General features: G+C 37.8%; 1 protein-coding gene across 9 annotated transcripts in view; it reads right to left on the bottom strand.

The window, feature by feature from the left end:
• Positions 1-21,793, bottom strand: part of PTPRM (protein tyrosine phosphatase receptor type M) — a 691,593-nt gene that overhangs the window by 503,134 nt on the left and 166,666 nt on the right. For all 9 annotated transcript variants that reach the window (XM_054018880.1, XM_054018881.1, XM_054018883.1 and 6 more), the window contains exon 2: positions 15,802-15,924. In XM_054018880.1, coding sequence (XP_053874855.1) covers positions 15,802-15,924 — 123 coding nt within the window. The remainder of the gene's footprint in view (positions 1-15,801; positions 15,925-21,793) is intronic.

Below are 21,793 nucleotides of genomic sequence, written 5' to 3'. Positions count from 1 at the left end.
ACAGAGTATAAAGTATCATATAGGGTACTGTGCACCAAATAAAAAGAATCATGTTAATTAAATAATGGGAACATAGAAACCTACTGATAAGAAAAGGAAGAACACGTTAAAAACTAAAAAAAAAAGGAATTGTTCCTAAAGACGTTATAAATTATTTGGCAGAGTAAGGACTTGGTCTTTGGCACCAATGTGGAAGTAGAGATTTTTTTTTAAATCTTTTGTATGTACTTCAGAGTGATATCAAATTCAACCCAAAATAATAAACACTCTGTGAATGGCAGATTTGTTAAATAGCTTTGTGATTAGACTTGGAAGGATTAGATTATCAGTAAGTGTTGATAAATGTTAATTTCATCGCACACACAAAGCCACTAAAAAGTATTTCCATTGATGATAATAATAGAAATTCACAGATATGCAAAGAAAGAAAAATGTTGCTTGTGAAATTAGAGTTTGATTTAAGAATATTTTGTATATTTTGACATGCGCTGTTGAAAATTCATTTTAAAATTTATAAAGCTTTATGTTATTGAATATCAACATGTCTTAAAAAAATTGTTTGCCCCTCTCCCATTGTATGACACCACCCATAATTTCCTGCAACTGTGAAAATTTAAATAGATGAAAATAGAAAAAAAAAGTTCAAAAATAAAAACCATTGATATCCATCAAAATTCTAGAAAAATAAAAATTGAATTCTACCAAGCCTATCTATGGTGCAGCATCCAATGACCTCTACCCCAACTCACAGACAGTGACTTTCTGGCTGCTTTTCCTAAAGCCACAGCTCCAAATGCCAACAAAAATACTGTCAACCATCAACACTTAACAACACATTAAATGCTATAAAGAGGGATGTACAAAATCTTTTTAATCTCCCACAAATCTGACTAAGGTAAGAATTCCCTCTTTAATTTCTGCAGTAAGCCTTAAAATAATATGCTAAGGAAATGGCTCCCTGGAGAATTATACTGATTGCTTGTAAAGGGGAGTGATTGAGGCCATCTTCTGTTCCCCTGAATTTTGACTATGAGTAGGACTGACTATATGCCCTTTATCTAGAACAACTGTCTTAAAAGATCAATGGGAAATAACTGATTGAGCCGTGGAAATGGAAGGGGTCATGTTACACACTTCTTTTAGTAAATGTGTAGATGTTAGGAATAGAGCTGGTGAGGAATTTTTGCAGAAACATCTCTGGTTCAGGTTTCAGAGTGGTAGCCGTGTTAGTCTGTATCAGCAAAAGAACGAGGAGTACTTGTGGCACCTTAGAGATATGAAACCAGGTATGTTTCTGATGGAATCATGGTAGGCTACTGGGGATCCCAGGCTCTGGGGCAGCCCCACCATACCAGGCTTTCTAACGCCACAGAGTGGGCAGTTAGGAAGCCCTGGGAGCCCAGAAGCACTGAGAACCCCAGCACAGTCCGCATGGTGCAGCGGCCTCAGAGTCACAGACTCTGGAAGCCCTGACAGCTGCTGTTTAAAATCGACATGATTCTTAACAAGGATCATGTCAATTTCAGTTAACAAATGCCAAGATGGCTGGGAGCATATTTAATTTTTAGAAAAAAAATGGGTGAGTGTTTACAAAATGAAAAATTAATGGAATTTCCAGTTCATGAGAAATTTCAAAATGTCAATTTCCTGCAAACCAAAAATCCCAAGTTTCAGCCAGATTTAGTTAGGAAGGGCTTTGGCCCATTCCTTAACTTCTAAATGGAAGGATCCATGAGAAAAAAATCTAATGGGACTAACCAATGTGGCAAAAAGAAAGAAAAGCCTTACAACGAATTAAGATTTTTTTCCCCACTAGAATAATTAGTAAATAGGTAATACAGTGATATTTTTTCCTCCCTCCTGAACTTGCAAGGTTCTGTGACTCCTGCTCAGTGAGCTCCAGGGCCGAATTTAGGGACAGACGACACAGGCAACCAGGGGTACCAGGCTCGGGGTGCTGTTTTCATTGTTAGTGACAAAAGGGAAAATAGAATGTTTGAAATAACATGTTTCCGGTATTCTGTATGTGGATTCATTTTTCACTAACCTCCTAGGATGTTATCGACCTTTTTAGAATCTCGTGGAATCTTCCAAACTTTGAGAACTACATTTTCCTCAAACCTCCTAGAAGGTTGTCAGCCATGCCTTCATGGGTATGTAAAGGATGGGGCGTCGCCAGTCAGTCAGTGAGATACAAGAAATAACTGAAGTGAAGTGAGAGCTCAGCTGTGATACTGTGAACCTTGTTTTATTGTGTAATTGTGAAAATGTACTTGTGTTTTACAACTTGAAGAGTTTAAATACTGACTAATAAAGGACATTTAATTATAGGGATTCAATACATATCTCTGTCATCTTTACACAACGAGTAACAGTATTTCTTTTATATTCTTTTGCCATGCTTAATACATAATGTTTGATGACTTTCTAAGACCGTGGAACAGACTTTTGCTCTTCCTAATAATGTATGTCTGCCCCAGTAGGAAAAAAAAAAAAAGATGCCCCTTGTAGCAGGGTGCTGATGCAGAGGCACCTAATTAGCCCCTGCTCAGCCAGCCCCAATCAGGGGAAATAGATTGGGACTGGGGAGAAGTCTGGTGCCTGGCCTTTAGAACTGGCTGCACCTGTGGGCCTGAGGGTTCAAGGGCTATAAAGGCTGGCTGGCAGCCAGAAGGAAGAGGGGATGGCCAGGGGAAGGTCAGTCTCCGGGCTGAGGGCAGGCTCTGGGTGGAAGTGGAGATTGTAAGGCCTGCAAACTGTATATAGTATATCACTGGTGGTGGGAGAAGTCTGTAAATAAAGCCACGGGTGCTGCAGAAGGAGAAGCCTCTCTGTGCTTTATTGGGGCAGCCAGTGGGCCCCAGGAAGAGGGGCGGGCAGAGGACCTGTTACACCCCTGAAGAAGCCTTCAGGAGCTCAGTATTAGAAGCGAAAAGCTCAATTGCAATCTAGATTGCAACAAGGGGCAAATTTGATGGGAAAATATCTGAAACAGAACAACAGACTGGGCTTTAGGTAGTAGCAATTGTCCCAGTGCAGAAGAAATTAACGTGCAAAGCAAAAATGATGGAAGTCCTATTACTAAGAAATTAGAGATTTACCTGAAGATAAGGAATGGAAATGTGAGGAAAGTGATGGAGAATCGTCCAGTTTTCCTGGTGGCATAAAGGAGAGGAATGATAAAAATGTAGCTCACATGAAAGAGAGAGTAATGACCAAGAAAAATCTGGTTTACGTGAAAAGGAGAGAAATGACAAAGCATCAGCCTCACGTGATGACACTAACAGCAGTGAGAAAAATTGCACACCACAAATCGATACATCAGATACTGCTTTATGACTAGTGACCCTAAACTCTGCCAATATTGATTGCACAATTTTGAACAGACCGGGCAAAATCAAGGATATGACGTTTCCAGTAAATGAACAGAAGTGACACTTCTCAAAGTCACACTGCGAAAGAGTGCTTGAGAATGGTGAGAAACTGAATCGGTATTAACTAGTTGGCAGTTTATTTCAACTAAAAGTGTTCTGTTTTTGTTGCAAAATATTTGACAAGAATGCCAAATCATTGCTTGCACTTTCCAAGTACAATTACTGACATAACTTAGCTGATACTCTGAAGCAACATGAAAAGTCACCCAGCCCATTTATGGCCTACTCCAAAATGGATAGAAGTCGAGTCCAGACTCAGAAGCAGAAAACCAGTGCATTATTAAGGTAGAAACCCAGCATTAGAGGAACGTGCTCGAGTGTCTGATCGCAATTACCCTCTTCCTTGCAAAGAATAATTTGGCTTTCCAGGGCTCATCGGATAAATTACTCACTGAACATAATGGTAATTTCCTCGGCTTGGTAGAGCTCCTTGGGAAATACGATGATGTTATGCGTGAGCACCTACGTCGAGTAGTTCATGGAGTGATGGACCATTACTGCAGCAAAACAATTCAAAAGGGATTGATTGACCTTATGGCAAGAAAGGTGCTTGATAACATACTGTACTCCTGACGTTAGTCACAGTGAAAATATGTCATTTACAGTAAGATTTGTTGACAAGGATGGCTCTATCCAAGTAAAGGAACATTATCGGTTTCCAGTACTGGAAAACGCCTAACAGAGCTGTTTTGAATGAGAGAAAAATGAAGCTTCAGGACTGCTGCAGCCAAAGCTTTGACAATGGCGTGAACATGAAGGGAAGAAACAGTGGCATCCAGACAAGGATCCTTACGTTGAATCCAAGAGCTTTCTTAAAGTCTTGTGGCTGCCATTCCCTCAACCTGGTTATGTCAGATGAAGCAGCATCATCATTAGATTCAGCATCTCTCTTCGGAGTACTGCAGAGGATGTGCGTCCGGTTTTCAGCATCAACTATCAGATAGAAGATCCTCATAGACAATGTTATAAATCTGTCCATAAAGCCACTAAGTGACACTCACTGGGAGAGCCACATTGACAGTGTAAGGCCAGGGAGGTACCAAGTGACGGAGATTTCCGATGCTCTGATGGAACTGGCGGAGTTGAGTAAAGCTGAGGCTGGAACCTGACACGATGTGCAAAGCCTGGCAAACCAAATCACGGACTTAAAATTTCTGGTCTCAACTGTAGTTTGGCACACTATTCTGTTCCAAGTAATTGTTGTAAGAAAGGCATTTTACATCAGTCAATGGACATCGCGATCTCCACTACTTTGATGAGAAGCTGCCTTGAGTTTGTAATGGCCTACAGAGACAAATTTGAATATGACATCACTGCTGCCAAAGAAATGTCAGAAAACTTAGGAATTGAGCCTGTCTTCAAGGAAACTCATATTCATCGAAAGAAAAGATAGTTTGGTTACAAGGGCAGAGATGAGGTGATGGGAAGCTCAGAAGAAAAATTCAAGAGGGAGTTTTTTGTTCGCTCACTGACACTGATCGAATGTCCCTCGAAGAAACATTCAGACAAATGAAGCACCAAGGAAAGACCTGGGATTTCTTAGTAAGCTGTTGGTGGACAGGAAAACACTAACAATTGTACGGACCTTCACCAGATGCTGACACATGGGAAACATTCAGACATCAATGATTAAGACATCTATGTTGAAGTGGACAACATCCATTACATTTTGTCACACAGGAAGCACTCTCCAAGTTCTCCAATTCATTCATGATACAGAGTCGAAGGACACTTTTCCTAATGTGTGGACAGCTTTGAAGATTCTTTACCCTCTACTGGTCAGTCACGAGTGGTGAGCGCAGCTTTTTGCAGCTTGAGTCAGACTCATTAAAACTAGGGCTGTCAAGCAATTAAAAAAATTAATTGTACGATTAATCACGCTGTTAAACTATAATAGAATACCATTTCTTTAAATATTTTTGGATGTTCTCTACATTTTCAAATATATTGATTTGTTACAACACAGAACACAAAGTGTACAGTGCTCACTTTATATTTATTTTTATTACAAATATTTGCACTGTAAAACACAAAAGGAAATAGTATTTTTCAATTCACCTAATACAAATACTGTAGTGAAATCTCTTTATCATGAAAGTTGAACTTACAAATGTAGAATTATGTACAAAAAAACCTATATTCAAAAATAAAAATGTAAAACTTTAGAGCGTACAAGTCCACTCAGTCCTATTTCTTGTTCAGCCAATCACTCAGATAAAAGTTTGGCTTTTTTAACATTTGCAGGAGATAATGCTGCCCGCTTCTTGTTTACAATGTCACCTGAAAGTGAGAACAGGTGTTTGTATGGCGTTCTTGTAGTCGGCGTCGCAAGATATTTATGTGCCAGATATGCTAAAGATTCTTATGTCCCTTCATGCTTCAACCACCAGTCTAGAGGACATGCATCCCTGCTGATGAGGCTTGTTTAAAAAAAAAAAATGTGTTAATTAAATTTGTGACTGAACTCCAGAGCACAAGAGTCCTTTTGGGGCATAGGGAAGAAGATACAAATCCTACAAAGTCTCTTCAGAGGCAATAGTCTCTAGGCTATTCTGCCAACTGCTTAATTGAGAGGAGTCCTCACCTGGAAAAATTAGCAAATTTCATCTTAGGACAGAACAGGAAAATTCTGCCACAGATGTCAGCGAACAGCAAGGAGTTTGAAGAAAGAATTCATTCTTCTCCTCAAATGACAAAGGCTCTTCCTGTTTTCAGCCCCTCCCTTTCAATGAGAGCTGAGCGTACAATGGGTCTGGTGAAAGCAACAAAGAAAATCTTAGGCCTGGTCTATACTTAAAATGTATGTGAACATAGCTACAGTGCTCAAGCTTATGAAAAATCTATATCCCAAAAGGTTGTAACTACGCTGACCTAACCCCTAGAGCAGATGCAGCTAGGTTGATGAACGAATGATTCCGTCAGCCTAGCTACTGTAACTCAGGTAAGTGCAGTTCCTACAGCAATGGAAAAAACCCTTCTGTAGCTGCAGTTTGCATCTACGTTACAGGCTTAGCTATGGCACTGTAGCTATCCCATTATAGTGCTTCTAGTGCAGACATGACCTTAGAGAGAGGGTGAAAATATTAAGGACCCTTCCTATCAGAACCACACTGAGGATCCCTCTTCGGTTTCTACTTTGTCCTTTAATGACAGGAAGTTATTACAAACTGCTTGCTAACCACTGCCATCTGTGGCAGAATCCTGTCCAGATCTGAAAGATGACTAGCCTTTTAGGCAACCTATAGAAAAACCAGCGATCGTTGAACCATGAATCAACTGCATAAGATTTTAGTGTCCTTCCCACATCCCAGAAAGAGTCTTATGCTCTGTGCCTAACCATCCCCTGAATTAGAGAAGGAAAATATTGCGCCAACCTGCTGGGAATGGTTACAACATATAAAAGCCTTATGATGAGAGTTGTGAGTAAATAGTGAGGACTCTGACCTAGCCAAGCAGGAAAAGGAAGTTGGACATTAAGTGAATGAAAATCTGCAGAAGCCATCATAATCAAAGTGGGTTGGGGGGGAGGAGCAATTTCATCGCTAGGTAGGAAACAAACCTCTAGTAGCAGAGCAACAGAAAGAGAACTAGCTTACATGACAAAGAGAAAAGAACTACATAGTGGGCCGGAGGCTCCTCTCATTTACGCTGGGATAGCTCCATTGATTTCAATGGGGCAACTCCTAAATTATATTCATTAAATTGAGAGAAGAATCAGCGCCATTGCTTCAATCTGCTGGATAATATCTCTAGCTTATGTTTTTACGTAACGTGTATCGCTAGAGCTGTCGATTAATCACAGTTAACTCCGACAATTAACTCAAAAAAATTAATCACGATTAAAAAACTTAATCGCAATAAATCGCAGTTTTAATTGAACTTTTAAACAACTAGAATACCAATTGAAATGTATTAGATATTTTGGATGTTTTTCGACATTTTCACATATATTGTATTCTGCATTGTAATAGAAATCAAAGTATATATTATTTTTATTATAAATATTTCCACTGTAAATGATAAACAAAAATAATATATTTCACTTCACCTCATCCAAGTACTGTAGTGCAATCTCTCTGTTGTGAAAGTGCAACTTACAAATATATATTATTTTTGTTATATAACTGCACTCAAAAACAAAACAATGTAAAACTTTAGAGCCTATAAACCCACTCAGTCCTACTTCTTGTTCAGCCAATCGCTAAGACAAGTTTGTTTACATTTACGGGAGATAATGCTGCCCGCTTCTTATTTACGTCACCAGAAAGTGAGAACAGGTGTTCTCATGGCACTTTTGTAGCCAAAATTGCAAGATATTTACATACCAGATATGCTAAACATTCATATGCCCCTTCGTGCTTCAGCCACCATTCCAAAGGACATGCTTCTATGATGATGACACTCATTAAAAAAAATAATGAGTTAATTAAATTTGTGACTGAACCCCTTAGAGGAGAATTGTATGTCTCCTGCTCTGTTTTATCAGCATTCTGACATATACTTCATGTTAGAGCAGTCTTGAATGATGACCCAGCAGATTTGACAAAATGCAAAGAAGTTATTTGTGAGATTTCTAAAGATAGCTACAGCTCTCGACCCAAGGTTTAAGAATCTGAAGTGCCTTCCAAAATCTCAGAGGGACGAGGTGTGGAGCATGCTTTCAGAAGTCTTAAAAGAGCAACACTACAATGCAGAAACTACAGAACCCGAACCCAAAAAAGAAAATCAACCTTCTGCTGGTGGCATCTGACTCAGATGATGAAAATGAACATGTGTCAGTCCACACGGCTTTGGACTGTTATCAAGCAGAACCCATCATCAGCATGGTCGCACATGCCCTGGAATGGTGGCTGAAGCATGAAGGGACATTTGAATCTTTACCACATATGGAACAAGTATCTTGCGACGCCAGCTACAACAGCCATGAGAACACCTGTTCTCACTTTCAGGTGACATTATAAACAAGAAGTGGGCAGCATTATCTCCTGCAAATGTAAACAAATGTGTTTGTCTGAGCGACTGGCTGAACAAGAAGTAGGACTGAGTGGACCTGCAGGCGCTAAAATTTTACATTGTTTTATTTTTGAATGCAGTTTTTTTGTACATAATTCTATATTCGTAAGTTCAACTTTCATGATAAAGAGATGGCACTACAGTATTTGTATTAGGTGAATTGAAAAACACTATTTCTTTTGTTTGTTTACAGTGCAAATACTTGTAATCAAAAATATAAAGTGAGCATTGTACACTTTGTATTCTGTGTTGTAATGTAAATCAATATTTGAAAACACCAAAAATAAAATCTTTATTAAATATTTTTGGATATTTTATTATTGTTTAGTAGTGGGATTAATCATGCGATTAATCACAATTAATTTTTTTAATCGCTTGACAGCCCTACGTATCATCATCACATCTAGGCCCTGAAGATGAAGAAGATGAAGGGAACTAATCTATTACCTTATGATTCAGAGTGAAACACAAACTCGTCTGTGCTCTGGTCAGAAGCTATTTTTAGCAAATGTTACAAAAGAGAAAATAATTCAGGATACCAATTTCCCGTGAACTGGGCTAGAGTTACCAGTATATTATACAAGTTCAACAGAATTTATGCAATTTGAAAAAAAAAAAAAAAAAAAAGTTTCTTGCAAAGGGAAGTGGACTATTCAGAAAATAAAAATTTGATCATCTCTGCAATGGTTTCCTCTCCCGCCCCATGAAAATAAGGGTGACTGCTTTTAATATTAAATGATTTCTACAATGACCAAAGGTATGCTAGAAACCTCCAAGAACAGATAGACAACGTCCCTGGCCGGAGCAGGTTACAAATTATAGTGTAGACAAGCCTCAAGTAAATGAGGAAACAATGGGAAGGTGTTGGATAGGGTCACAAAAACAATACTTCCTGACTCGTGTGTGTCATCACATGACAAATTCAGCCACTGTTAGTGGCACCCTTATTGGCAGTCTCAACAGAGGCTCCAAAGATTGACTAGATACATAAAGTGAACTACTTTCTGGGTGTTAGAAAGGAAATCCGTTTTAGGCTATACAGGAAAGCTTGCATTGGTATCTCTCATGTGCAGAATAACATGCTTCATTTTCCAATGTAGTAAAATCTTAAATTCCATGAAAAATAAAATATAACTTTAACAAAGAGAATGTGGCACATGCAAATCCCACCTTTTGATGTTAATATACATTTTCTGTGGATAACATTTAAACAAACCTCAAAACATAGCTATTTAAAGTTACTTAGGAGAAACATCTCACCATAAGAGATATATGGTGATATGTAATCCTATGCTACAAAAATTTAAATGAAGCAGGAACATTGCTGCTAAATAGGAAAACAAAACCTACTGAGAAAATATATTAAATGCTAAAACACTGTTCTTGTAATCAAAGCAAAGTACCATAACCATTTTATGGTTAGACACTATTTGGATTTAAAATAGTAGACTAATCAATTTATTTCTATTGGATTTATCCACCTTCCAGAGAGGGATAATGACATTCCCACATAAAAATAAATATTTTTGTGTAATTGTAACTTCAACCACTTAAAGGTCCTTAATATTAAAGACTTAATGTAATCACTATCTCATTGTATGGAATATCAGCTAGCTGTATATCAACAGGCCACTTACTTAAAATAATCATTTGCATCAAACATTGTGAATTTGCCAATTAATGGTATGTGTATTGTTATGCATTCAGCAGTGGTATGTACACATGATGCAAATAAGCATATAACCATATCCAAAAACATAACTATGTAAATCACATATTTTTCATCTCACAAGGTACAGACAAAATTCCTCTCCCAATATTTGACCAATACCACATTCATGAATAGCATGAGGGTTGTTAAGCTTAAAACACCTTTTGAGTATCCAAAAGGTAGCCTGTGAAGGCATGATTTACAACTGATCTTGAACAATCCGAAATCACAACAGAATGAGGGGTCAGTCACTCTGAATTCAATTACATTCTTTTATGGACATCAAACCACTGCCACAGACAATAGAAATTATTCCACTACAATTTGGAAATGAACTGAGGAAGGACTGTGAAGCATAAAGGAGGACACACAACTGAATTAAGTGTTTTATTACAAAACATTAGTGAAAATTATATGCAGGAAGTGCCAAACACATAAGCACACTACTGGTAATATTTCTATTTCTCACTTACAATTATACATATATTTATCACTACAACACAATTAGTGACAAGAGTCACATCTGCAGCATGCAAACTGATAACAGGGGAACATTATTTGATTCAGAAGAGCCTGAACAACTTTGGATTCTTATCTGAGCCATCTGAATATTCTCTTTCATCCCACTTCTCCAGATCCCTATCTAACTCCTTCTCAATCCTCTGATCTAGAATCTGATCCTGCTTCCCATCCTCCGTCTGAGTACAGTCAGCTCATTGACATAGATCCCCCAACTCCAGCCTACATCCTAACTTTCTCTCATTCTTTATCCATTCAACTAATGCCTACATTGCTCTCTCTTCTTCTCTTCTCTCTTTCTGATCCAAGTTCTGCCTTCCCTCCCTACTTTTCTGGCCACCCAGTAAGTGTCATTGTGAGGTTTCATAATTGCAGGGCCAGCTGCTCTTTACAAATCTCACGTATCACGTACATTCCTATGCATGTCAGGGGCATGTGATAATTCAAGAATCTCTGTACTCTGCTTTGACAATAATGTACAGCACCGTAAAGTGGCCAAGTATTAGAATTATTATTATGCCATACACTCTGGGGCTCCTCCAAGGAAACTCCAGAGATAATGAGCTTGGAGCAAGCAGCTGTCTTCAGAACACTGAGGCTCCATGATGAATTTGGCAGGACATCAGCAAAGGTGTGCATGGTGGCGGGGAGAGGGAGAGAGCACAAAGGGATTGCTAGAATGTGAAAGACAGAAACAGAACATAAGCAAGAGAGAGAGAGAGAAAAGGAGTAAACGGGTGTGGGAAGGGGAATGGAGCCTGAGATCAGGCAGAGAGCAGATTGTAATTGGATGAAGAAAGGCTGTAGAAGAAAGAATGTTATTTCATTATATAGTACAAACACATTGGGGGGAGGAAGTGGCATCTCTAGGGACCATATTAGCAGGAATCCCAGCAAAGGGACAACTAACCTAAAATGAAAACTCTGCTCCTAACCCAGTCTGCTAGTAAGAGGTCAGATATTGATCACTGGTCCAAAATAATTTCTTATAATCTTCATACGTTTTCCTGCAGCTATAACAGGATTTAATAGTTTGTAGGATTTTCAGTAAGGTATGTGTGCCATTATGTCAAAGTAACAAGGGGCAGGAATTCAGTCGGGCTATGCAGTTAGTATAACACAGATGTAACTACTGAATATTAATCTAATCTGGTTTTCTAATATCATTTATAAAAGATAAAAGTTCATAAAGTAAGAAGGTGAGGAGAGAGACGGAGGGTTAGAGAGAAGGAATGGCCACCACTGGTATAGCATTTTAAAATGCAGGAATAAGATGATGTAATTGTGGAGTGAAATTTACAGTTTACATTAATTTATCTTCAACCTGTGAACAATAACATCTTTTCTGAAATAAGTTACTAAAGTATCTGCTTATTCCAGCTGACTCCTCGTACACTTGACTCTTAACACTTTAAACAGATGGTGGAGGCTTAATAAATATTCAGGCCATATAATTGTGTGTATAAATGCACAAATTTCATTCCTTTCTTGGTCTGTTCTATGCATTTTCAGATTAAGGCCTATAGTAAATTGATGATCGTTTCCAAATAAAACATGGCACTGAATGCTCCTACTTCTCTTAGTAACAATTAATGCATTATTTATGTTTGCAGTGCAGTAGCATGCCAAGGCCCCAATTAAGATTAGAACCCCATTGTGCTAGGTGTTGTAAAAACACGTTTTATTCCAGCTTTTATTTTTAATACAGTTCAGAAAGATCTTATAACAAACACTGTAAATCTGAAAAGAATCTTGGTAAATATTAGGAATTCTGAAAATCCTTTTTCTTTTCTTTTTTTCTTCTTTTTTTTTTTGGCCACATAACACTTCTTATTTTTGGTCCTATTTAAATAGTTTACTGCTTAAAGCTAACAGCTATCTATTTGAAGTAGAGCTATCTTAACCTTTAATAGTCTCTGAGGAGTAAAATAAATCAAATATCCAATTCAAGAACTAAATGGTGTGCTTCCCCCCACTGCCACCTAATTAATATGAAATGTTATATTTTGACATCAAGTCACTCACTGAAGCATACTGCCTAAAATTAGCCAAGTCACATACATTAATTCTGCTGTTGCCAAGGGACTACTGAACTGAGCATACTTGTTTTAGTCTAGTATTTTTATACTGTTGCATAAAGCTTTTTGCTGTGAAAGCCAAGAATTCCCCACAAACCATTAATCTAAGAAGTTCTATTCATTACCATCAGAAATTAGTTTTTCTAAAATATGTAGCTCAGAAACTGCTGACAAACTACTTCAAATCCATTGTTTTTAATGTTTCGCATAACTCATTGTTCAAGGCTAACTGAAAACTAATTAAAATTGTCAAGAAAACGATTTGAACAAGAAGAAAAGAAAAAAAATTCTACACCAAGTGATGAGAAAAAAATTGATATTACTTGACTAGATCTCTGCCCTTGAATCTGTTGCCTTTATTGTTTGGCAAATGAGAATTCCTCCGTCAAAGGGGTTTTTGACCTTTCGAAGCATCAGTATGTATGTCCTTTCCAGAGAGCAATTGTCCATGTTCTTGTCCAGAACTCCAAGAACATTTCACTTCCTTTCTCAATGGAGAGAAAAGAGCACCCTGATCTCTCAATATAATTTATTCCCAAATTAAATATCCATGTAACTTGATAACCAGAAAGTTAAAACATCGAGGATTTTCACCTCCCACTCTGACAGGAAGGCAGGAGGACAAAGAATCAAGTCAAGTGACATATGATAAATTATATTACAAGTCATTTTCCTTTCTCTAACAATAACATTACCTACATTAACTAGATTCTTATCCTTGGAAGCTGAACACCTTGAAAAGTACATTCATCAAATTGTAGAAGAGCAAAAACCTGTCTGAGGTGTTCCAAATACCCCCAAATTGGGGAAACTTCCTGAAATCTCTTCCCTTACACAAACAGAAAAAGAGGGAGAGTTGAGGAGAAATCCTCAAATAGACGTTGAACTGTTAGCAACATGACCACTCTGAGGACAATATATGGTTTGTACTGCAAGCAATTCAAGTGTTCAGATATTGATTTCTTTGCATTAGCACCTGTTTGAGAAATTGTACTACGCATTAATGAAACGCTCCAGAAAGTTTATATAGCAAGTGGCAGTGCTAGTGGACAAGAACCAACTTTATACGGAATCTTCTAAAATATCCTTAAACAAGTATGATGAACTCTATCTAACACGAAGGTCAAATCCCAGTAGTCAATCAGTCAACAGGAGCATTTGTTTTAAAGAGTTCTACTTTAGACATAGGAAACTGAATGGAAAGCGGAAAGGCATTTCAGTGCAAGTGTCAACACCAGATCTGATTCTGTCCATAATAATACATGACTGGCAGTGACCGATATATATCCAGAGAGCACCTTAGCTTTCCCTGCTTCCTGTTTTCTAGGAAGAAGGTCCATATAACTGCTGTAGATCCAAAATCCCAGGCTTTTGCAAGATTCCTAAGGATGCTTCCCCCCTTCCCTCAACCAGCCACGTGCGTTTCTATCACAGAGTAAACTAACACTATCACTTACATCTGCCCCTCAAATTTCCCCAGCCCTTCCTACTCTCTTCTCTCCATCCAACAACCCCCTGCTCACCGACTGATAGTATTTTCCATCCCCTCACGTATTTGATGAGCTCTGAGGACTTATTTAGGGAAGGGTGCATGGTAGATAATCAAAAGTTAGCACATACTTTACACATCCACTGTCACACTGAATGAAGCATTGGAACCAAGCAGTGCAGAATTGTAATGTTGGATGGGAAGTTAGGACCCACAAGATAATTCTCTTTGACAAAGTGCTCTGGCCAATTAAATACATTGGCCAACCACTGCTATAAACTTACTAAGAATCAGCAGTGTTGATTAGACTCTAAACTCTCCTTTTATATCACTTATTATGATAAGTTGAAAAAGGGGTCTTTGAACAACAGATGTGTGTACTAAAGGACTTATGTATGCTCAGGTTTTGCTCATGCAGTGATTGCTTTAATAGTTTTTACTTATTTTTAAAAAAACACTTTAATAGCACTTTCTTATTCTTATAAAGAGAAGACTATTAATGGGATTTCAACCACTAGGGTATAGTACTGAGACGTTATGGCACTAAATTATCTGGACATTAATGAAATAACAGTCTGAAAGGCTATCAAACCATCTGGGTATATTTAAAATAGAAATAATTTTCTTAATATACTATGAGGGTAATATATAATAGCTAGTGTTGTTCATTAATGCAGAGGAAGTGCTATACTGTTAAAACCACTGCACTCAGGACGTGATGTTTTTATTTTTGGCATTCGTAGGTGGATAGCAATCACCACATGAAGTCTCAGTATATAAAAGGAAAAAGGAGATTCTGGGCCAAGCTACCCAGCCAACATCACAGGAGTTGGCAGACAGGGAGTACAGTTGGGACGCAGAGGAGGGCATCCTTGAAAATAATCAGTGATGAATTTTATATCCATGAATATTTTCAACCCTGAGGCACAGGTCTGAATGCTTACATGTGGGGTAGGAGATACAGGCAAAAGAGTATTTCATGGAAATAGAATAAAATAAATATTGCATTGGAATGTAGGGATTGTGGCTGTGAAATTTGGTCCCATTGTGCCACAGCACATTGCCTTCATGAGATACCACAAATCAAAATGCTTTTTAAATATTGTGTGCATACAGCACATATAATAAGCAGAACTTTGTTCAGTATTTTGCATCTGGCCCCTTATTTAGTTTTTTTTTTCCCCAGAGTTTCTCTTCAAAACAGTTTGCATTACCTTTCAATTTGTTTTTGTTTTTTTTTAAATACTTAAAACCATTTTTGTTTTCCCTCCAAGATTTTTTCCCCTTTGAATATTCCTTTTTAAAAGATTTCTCTCCACTACTATTTATTAATTTTTTATTCCTTCATTCTAGTTTCCTTCTCTCTTCCCTAATTACAGGTATCAAAGTTTGAAACTTTTTGCCTACAGTTTTAAGCATAACAAAATAGAATTTCATTTTGCACAATTAACCAAATCATTTTGAAGAGCTAAGTACTACAATTGCAATAAGATTTAGGTAGAACTTTGCTTTATCAATAAGAAAATGAAAGAAAAGGAGTTTCAACTGCAAACAAACCTGATGGCATCCATGGATCAGATGAGGGCTTTAACAGTGTGTTCACCTGGTCCCAGTTAAGATCATCATCATCAGATTGACTATATCCACAGGAGCTAAATGGCTCATCAAAGGAACAACCTCCTGTAAAATAAATGCACAGGTACAAATTAAATCAAGCAAGCAAATATCAGATGAGTTCTATTTCCTTTCTGAATCATTTGGATACCAAGCTGAATTTGAGTTTTTCTTAGAATAAATAATCATACGACTATTTCATGGTCATGATAGATTCACAGAAAATAGGAAACTGACTTTTTGCTGTGGAAAACTAATCTCAGAGGGAACAAACATGAAATTTAGAATTTCATTCAATGTTTCACTTACTATTTGGTTGTCCAGTACAAAAAAAAAAAAAAAAAAAAGAAGAAGAAGAAGAGAACTCCAAGTATGGAAATCAAAAACTATCCGAGGGCACATGCCTTCAGCACTGAGCACTGGCTGGAGCCACAGACCTGAACCTGAAGATCACATCTTTTGAGAGCAAGCAGGGGACAAGGGGAGAAGAAAATACTGGTGGCTCTGGAGAAAATTCTCCAAAAAGAAACAGTACTGTTTCTGTGTTTTCCTTCCCTTCCTCCTCAATTGTCCAGTCATCAGAGCAGGATCCTTGTTTCAGGGGACTATACGATTTAAAGGCAGAGCAGAGGAAAATAAAATGTCAAGCATATAGAAGAGAGAAAACCTAGAATGTCTGATCGCTTTTATAGTTGCTAGAGCTTTATTTTGTTAATAGTACTCTTTCACTTCCCAACCTCCTAGAGAATACATCATTATGAACACAGTAAGGGTCCAGCAACCACAAAAGGAAATGGAAATTCTTTGTTTCTTTCCTCAGGTGTGTAAGCATTCTTAACATAGTTCTGTCCATTCAGGCCACTAAAATGTGTTTATAAAATGCTATCTTGCCCCCTGACGTCTGCCATTTTACTCCACGAAAATGAAACTTTGTGGAAAAAAATACAGCCTGAGTCATGCGTACTTCAGTCCACATTAAAACAGGTGATGCACTTGTTCATATGAAACTAAACTTTGGGGCTATCCCTCAATTTTGAGACCAGTCTGTACAGAGATAAGAGACCTAAATTTGCCAAGCTTCACTGAAAAGGGAGCTTCAAACAAAATATAGATACAAAACCTTAAAAAGAAGTCCCTAAATTGCTCCTACAATATAATTCAATCCACGACTAAAGAGTTTCCAAAATACTTTAGAAGGAAATAAATGAGTTATGGAAAAAATAACCAAAACATAAGCAAAAACAGTCTTCCCTCAACCCGCAAGAAGAGCCTAGGTGCACTACTGGCTTCCTATTACATACAGTTGGTTCATAACTGAGAAATGAGACACATTTTGTGAGAATTATAACTATAAAATTAATTTTTCATTAATGAACAGTCAATAAAGCATCTCTTTTTCCCCCCACCTAAATACTGCCATCTGTTTTCCTTTTATTGTGCATCTCACTTAACATATTGTGTATGCCCTAGTTCAGAGACGTAGGTCAACCTACGCTGTTCTAAACCATGCTATGTAGAAGAGTCTTATTCACTAGCTCTAGGTATGCCAAGGAAATTAGCACCAATGGACACTGTATCTTTCTGTATCACTTTTAGGAGTACAAGTCTCAATTAGATAGTCCACTAGGACCAAAAAACTCATTAAAGAACTTACAGCACAATCGTTCACCTTGACAACAACAGATTTAAGTCACTCTTACCAAGTTTAACAAATTCAGAAGTAAAACAGATTTGTTTAAAGCATACTAAGCGACATCTAACATTTTTGGTGGGAAGGTTTAAACTATTATGCAGTCATTTGCAGGACATATGCTCCAATGTTTCCATAAATATTACTTGATGTAGTAAAGTTAGTCTAGGTGCCTAGTTTCAGACACCGTGCAAAGCAAACTTGACCTTGCATGTCACTATTTGAAGAGAAAAATATGCATGTATTTTTATAGGGAATGTCCCTCAGAAAGGGATCCAGAGAAAAGCCAGGGGATGGTTCAAGGGATGATTTACAAAGTAAATCCTGGAAGAATACATATGACCAAATAAAAAGTTAGCACTACATTAGGGTTTACAGTTGAAAAATTTATGGTATATCAATTTAATTCTCTTCATTATGAAAAGGTCTTTATGAATTGAAATGGTACATAAAAATGTTCGTTCTTCCTAAACCCAGGATAAGAACAGAGCTCCTACAAAGACCAATACTTGTGAAAGTGAAGATTTTGTGAATTTCATATTGCCATTAGATGTTTCTCCCCTTCTCTCCAGTTATGAAGTTCACATAAATATAAATAAACAGAACCGAAGAAGATGGGAAAGACCTACAAGTCCATCCAGGCCATCTTTCTCTGCCAATGCAGGAGCATTCCTCACCATACATTTTCTACTGTTTTCTCTCATTTCTCTTGTTAAATTAGTGCAAAGTCATACATCAGGAAGTCTGAATTTTTATTGTCCCGTCCCCCCCATTACCGACTGTATGTGTTCCCCCGAATAACTGCTCTTAATTTTTGGCATTTATACCCAAACACTTGACAGTCATCACCTTATATATGTTTAGCTCTTTTAAAAGTTAAATTAATCTAATCTTCACACATGGACTATATATAAGAGGAAGACTTAATATGAACTTTTACATTCTACCCTGCCATAGTGACCAAATTATCACACTGGAAGACAGTCTAGCCTTAAATAGCCAGGTAAGTAGACAACTGACTGAAGTACATAAGATCCCTCGTAGCATAGATGTCAACCCATGTTACCAGCTGCAAACCAATGCAGAGGCTAAGACATAGATTAATAAACTGAGTTAGACAAAAATTGACTTATTAGGAAGTGTTTTGTAGATTAAAAAACTGTGCGTCAGATATGTATATTGGGTGCAGAGGAAGTTTCATAGGCTGAACTAAAAACACTGAACATATTTGGGAAACAGCTGGAGAGCATAACTGACTGAGAGAACAAAGTATTGACAATCAAGATCCATGGCAGTCGGAATGGCTTTTATTTGTTCACAGGTAATTCTGATATTCACATATAATTTAGTTAGAAATGTGGCGAAGCTGTTCATAAATAGGCCAAAACAGCTGACAACAGTATCTTTACACTCATTACTAGTCAAGCTCTCCATCTTTCTACTCCCTGTTTTGGCACAATGCTATTACTATACTTGGTTTCTATCTGCACAAAATGAAAACTGAATGTTTTCCTTCTGCACTGATGTTCAATTAATTGTACATGATATAGACAAGACAACAAGGAAAAATATGCATCAGTATTCCCAAACAACCTTAGTGCCTCATGTTGCTTCCACTGTTCTAGAAAAACACTTGCAACCAACAAATTAGAGGATGTTTGATATGTTTTACTTAAAATCATTGTTGTTCTATTTAACTGAGTTTGACAAAATGATAAAGGTGTATAAAATGCATCCTAACTTTAATCACATCACATTTGGTGACTGAGCACAGCAGAAACATTATTTTAAAAGTTATATAATTTAATCAAGCAAAGCACTTTTCCCATGTTACCCTGGCATTAAAATGTCTACAAGCTGAAATATATTTTAAAAGTACTATTTCTAGACTTACTGAAATATTTTAAAGAAAATAGGATGGGTCTGTTTCATTAAGGTTCTCTGGTTTGTACTGCTTTTATACACATTTGTGGATTCTTGAGAAAAATTTAATGGACAAAGCGTTTATTGTTTCTTGTAGATATTAAAAGCTGTGGCATTCAGAATGAATAAAATTGTCCCCAGTAATTGTAGTGTTGCATCCAGTTCACTTTATGCCACTGTATAACTTTATTTCTTGAGAAAAATGTTTCTGTTTTTACATGGCTAATTTATTGCAGATCTTGAATACATTGTTGGATTCAGCCAGAAAGTTAAGATAAAATGAAAGCTATTACTGACTTCATTTTTTCCAACAAGAATTAAGCTTTTTCAAGGTATTTATTTTACATTAGGCTTATTGTATAGCAGGAAATCAACATAATACTGAATGTTAAAAAGGCATTCAGGTTGCGAATATGACAACCCAAAAAAAAAAAAAATTCAAAGTTGAGCCAGACACTTTGCCTTGTTCCTGCTGTGTTTACATAACGCAGGGATATCAGACCTCTTTGTGGTGTTCGATCCAAATATATGCTACAAAATGTAAGGGTAACGGGACATGTTATGGCTAGGAGTATCAGCCTTAAATGTTAGTTGCTTTGCCAGGGAAACGTATGCAGGCTAACACAATGCACCATAACCAAGAACCCAAATACTCTGTGGCAAATTAAATCCAATTTTACTGTAAGGCCCTCTGGGTTTCTGCAGCATTTCTATGAAAAGCACACAGAAAATTCTGTGGCAGAGACAGGTAAATTCAGTTTTTGAGTTTATTGAATTAAACATGTACATGAATATTACAAGTAAAGCATTATTTATGTCCTAGTTGATATTAATTTTAATTTACATTTTGTTGTCCTTAAATTTTCAATGTTTAATGTGGCACAGATGGTTGTGTTGTCGAAACATAACTACACTGTAGAAGTTGTTGGGAGGGGATAAAGGTTTAACAGCTGGTTCAAAGATATTTGGGGCTTTTGGCAGAAGAGAAGACATGGGAAACAATTTGAGCTTTTAGCACCCATGACGTATTGGTGGCTTTTGGTAATGGGGAGGGGAAGCAATTCCTCTTTCCTCAGTGACAGGTGCACAGGGCCAGTGGACTTTTTGGGGGGGAAGGGGGCAGAGGGGAAGGGAATCCTATCTGTGATGGGGTACCCACTGCCTTTGCAGCACCTGCTGAAGTCCCCGCAGTCCTACTACATCCCACACCAGGAAAGGAGCAGCAAAGTTGGGTCCTCCAGGCCTGCCTAGAGAGGCTGCATGGAAGCAACCAATCAGAGCTCAGCAGGCTCAGATAAAAAGCACTGCAGGGGCTGAGCAGTTCAGTTCCTAGGGCCATTGGGGCAAAACATGGTGTGCGTTGCTGGCCACAGAAGCTCAAGAGACTACCAACGTTTGGTTTTGGCTGCATTTGCTTAAGCTGAGAGAGAGGGGATCTAAGAACTTTATCTTCACTCCTTAGCTCAGGATTAAAGGGGCCAGGTGGGAAGAAGCTAAGGGAAGTAGCAGCAATGAACTGGATTAAACAGTATGTGGCTGCTGTCTATAGGGCTCCTGGGTTGGAACCCGGAGTAGTAGGTGGGCCTGTGTACCTCACTGACCACTGGTTAAATGGTGTAAAGCCTGAGAAGGGGACCAGGCTTGAGTGAAGGCCTGAATTTAAAGGGTCCTGAGCTGAGGCTGAAAACCCTCATAAGGGCTTACAGACTGTTATTGGACTTTTGCTGCCTAAGAAGCTTTTTGATTGTGAGATCCAGATGGAGGGATGAGCACTGAAGACCTACCTAATGAGGTTGATAACCTACCCAGGGCACCAGTAGCAGGAAAAGCCCTGCATCAGCTTAAGGCACTCAAGAAGCGAGTGTCCCCCATTACACCATCCCAGGAACTTCTGACAGCAACCCATTCCTCTCTGTCCCAATATCCACCAGTACATTCAACAGAGAGGACCAAACATTAATTCAATAATTTATTAAAACTGAACAGCAGGGAAACAGTTAACAATATTGACGAAGTGCCATCATTAAGCTCTACTGAAGAGAATAGGGCAAATCATACCTCACAGTTGTTGTTTAGGATTCCCCACTTAGGGAGACAAGACAACGCCACACTCAGTGCTTTACATTTGTTTGACATTTTTAAGATTAGAGGGTTATTTGCACACGTAATGGACTAGAAACTTTCATTTAAATATATAAATAAATCTTAGATTTTGCAGAACATTCTGCAACATATGGTGGATTCTGTGTGGCAAATTCTGTGACTGTGGAATTATAGAATAACTAAGGCCCCTAGGAAACTAAGCAATAATGGGGTGAAAAG

This window comes from Malaclemys terrapin, chromosome 2, assembly GCF_027887155.1.
Source record: "Malaclemys terrapin pileata isolate rMalTer1 chromosome 2, rMalTer1.hap1, whole genome shotgun sequence".
Classification (NCBI taxonomy): Eukaryota; Metazoa; Chordata; order Testudines; family Emydidae; genus Malaclemys; species Malaclemys terrapin.
This window is presented reverse-complemented; position numbering and strand designations above follow the sequence as displayed.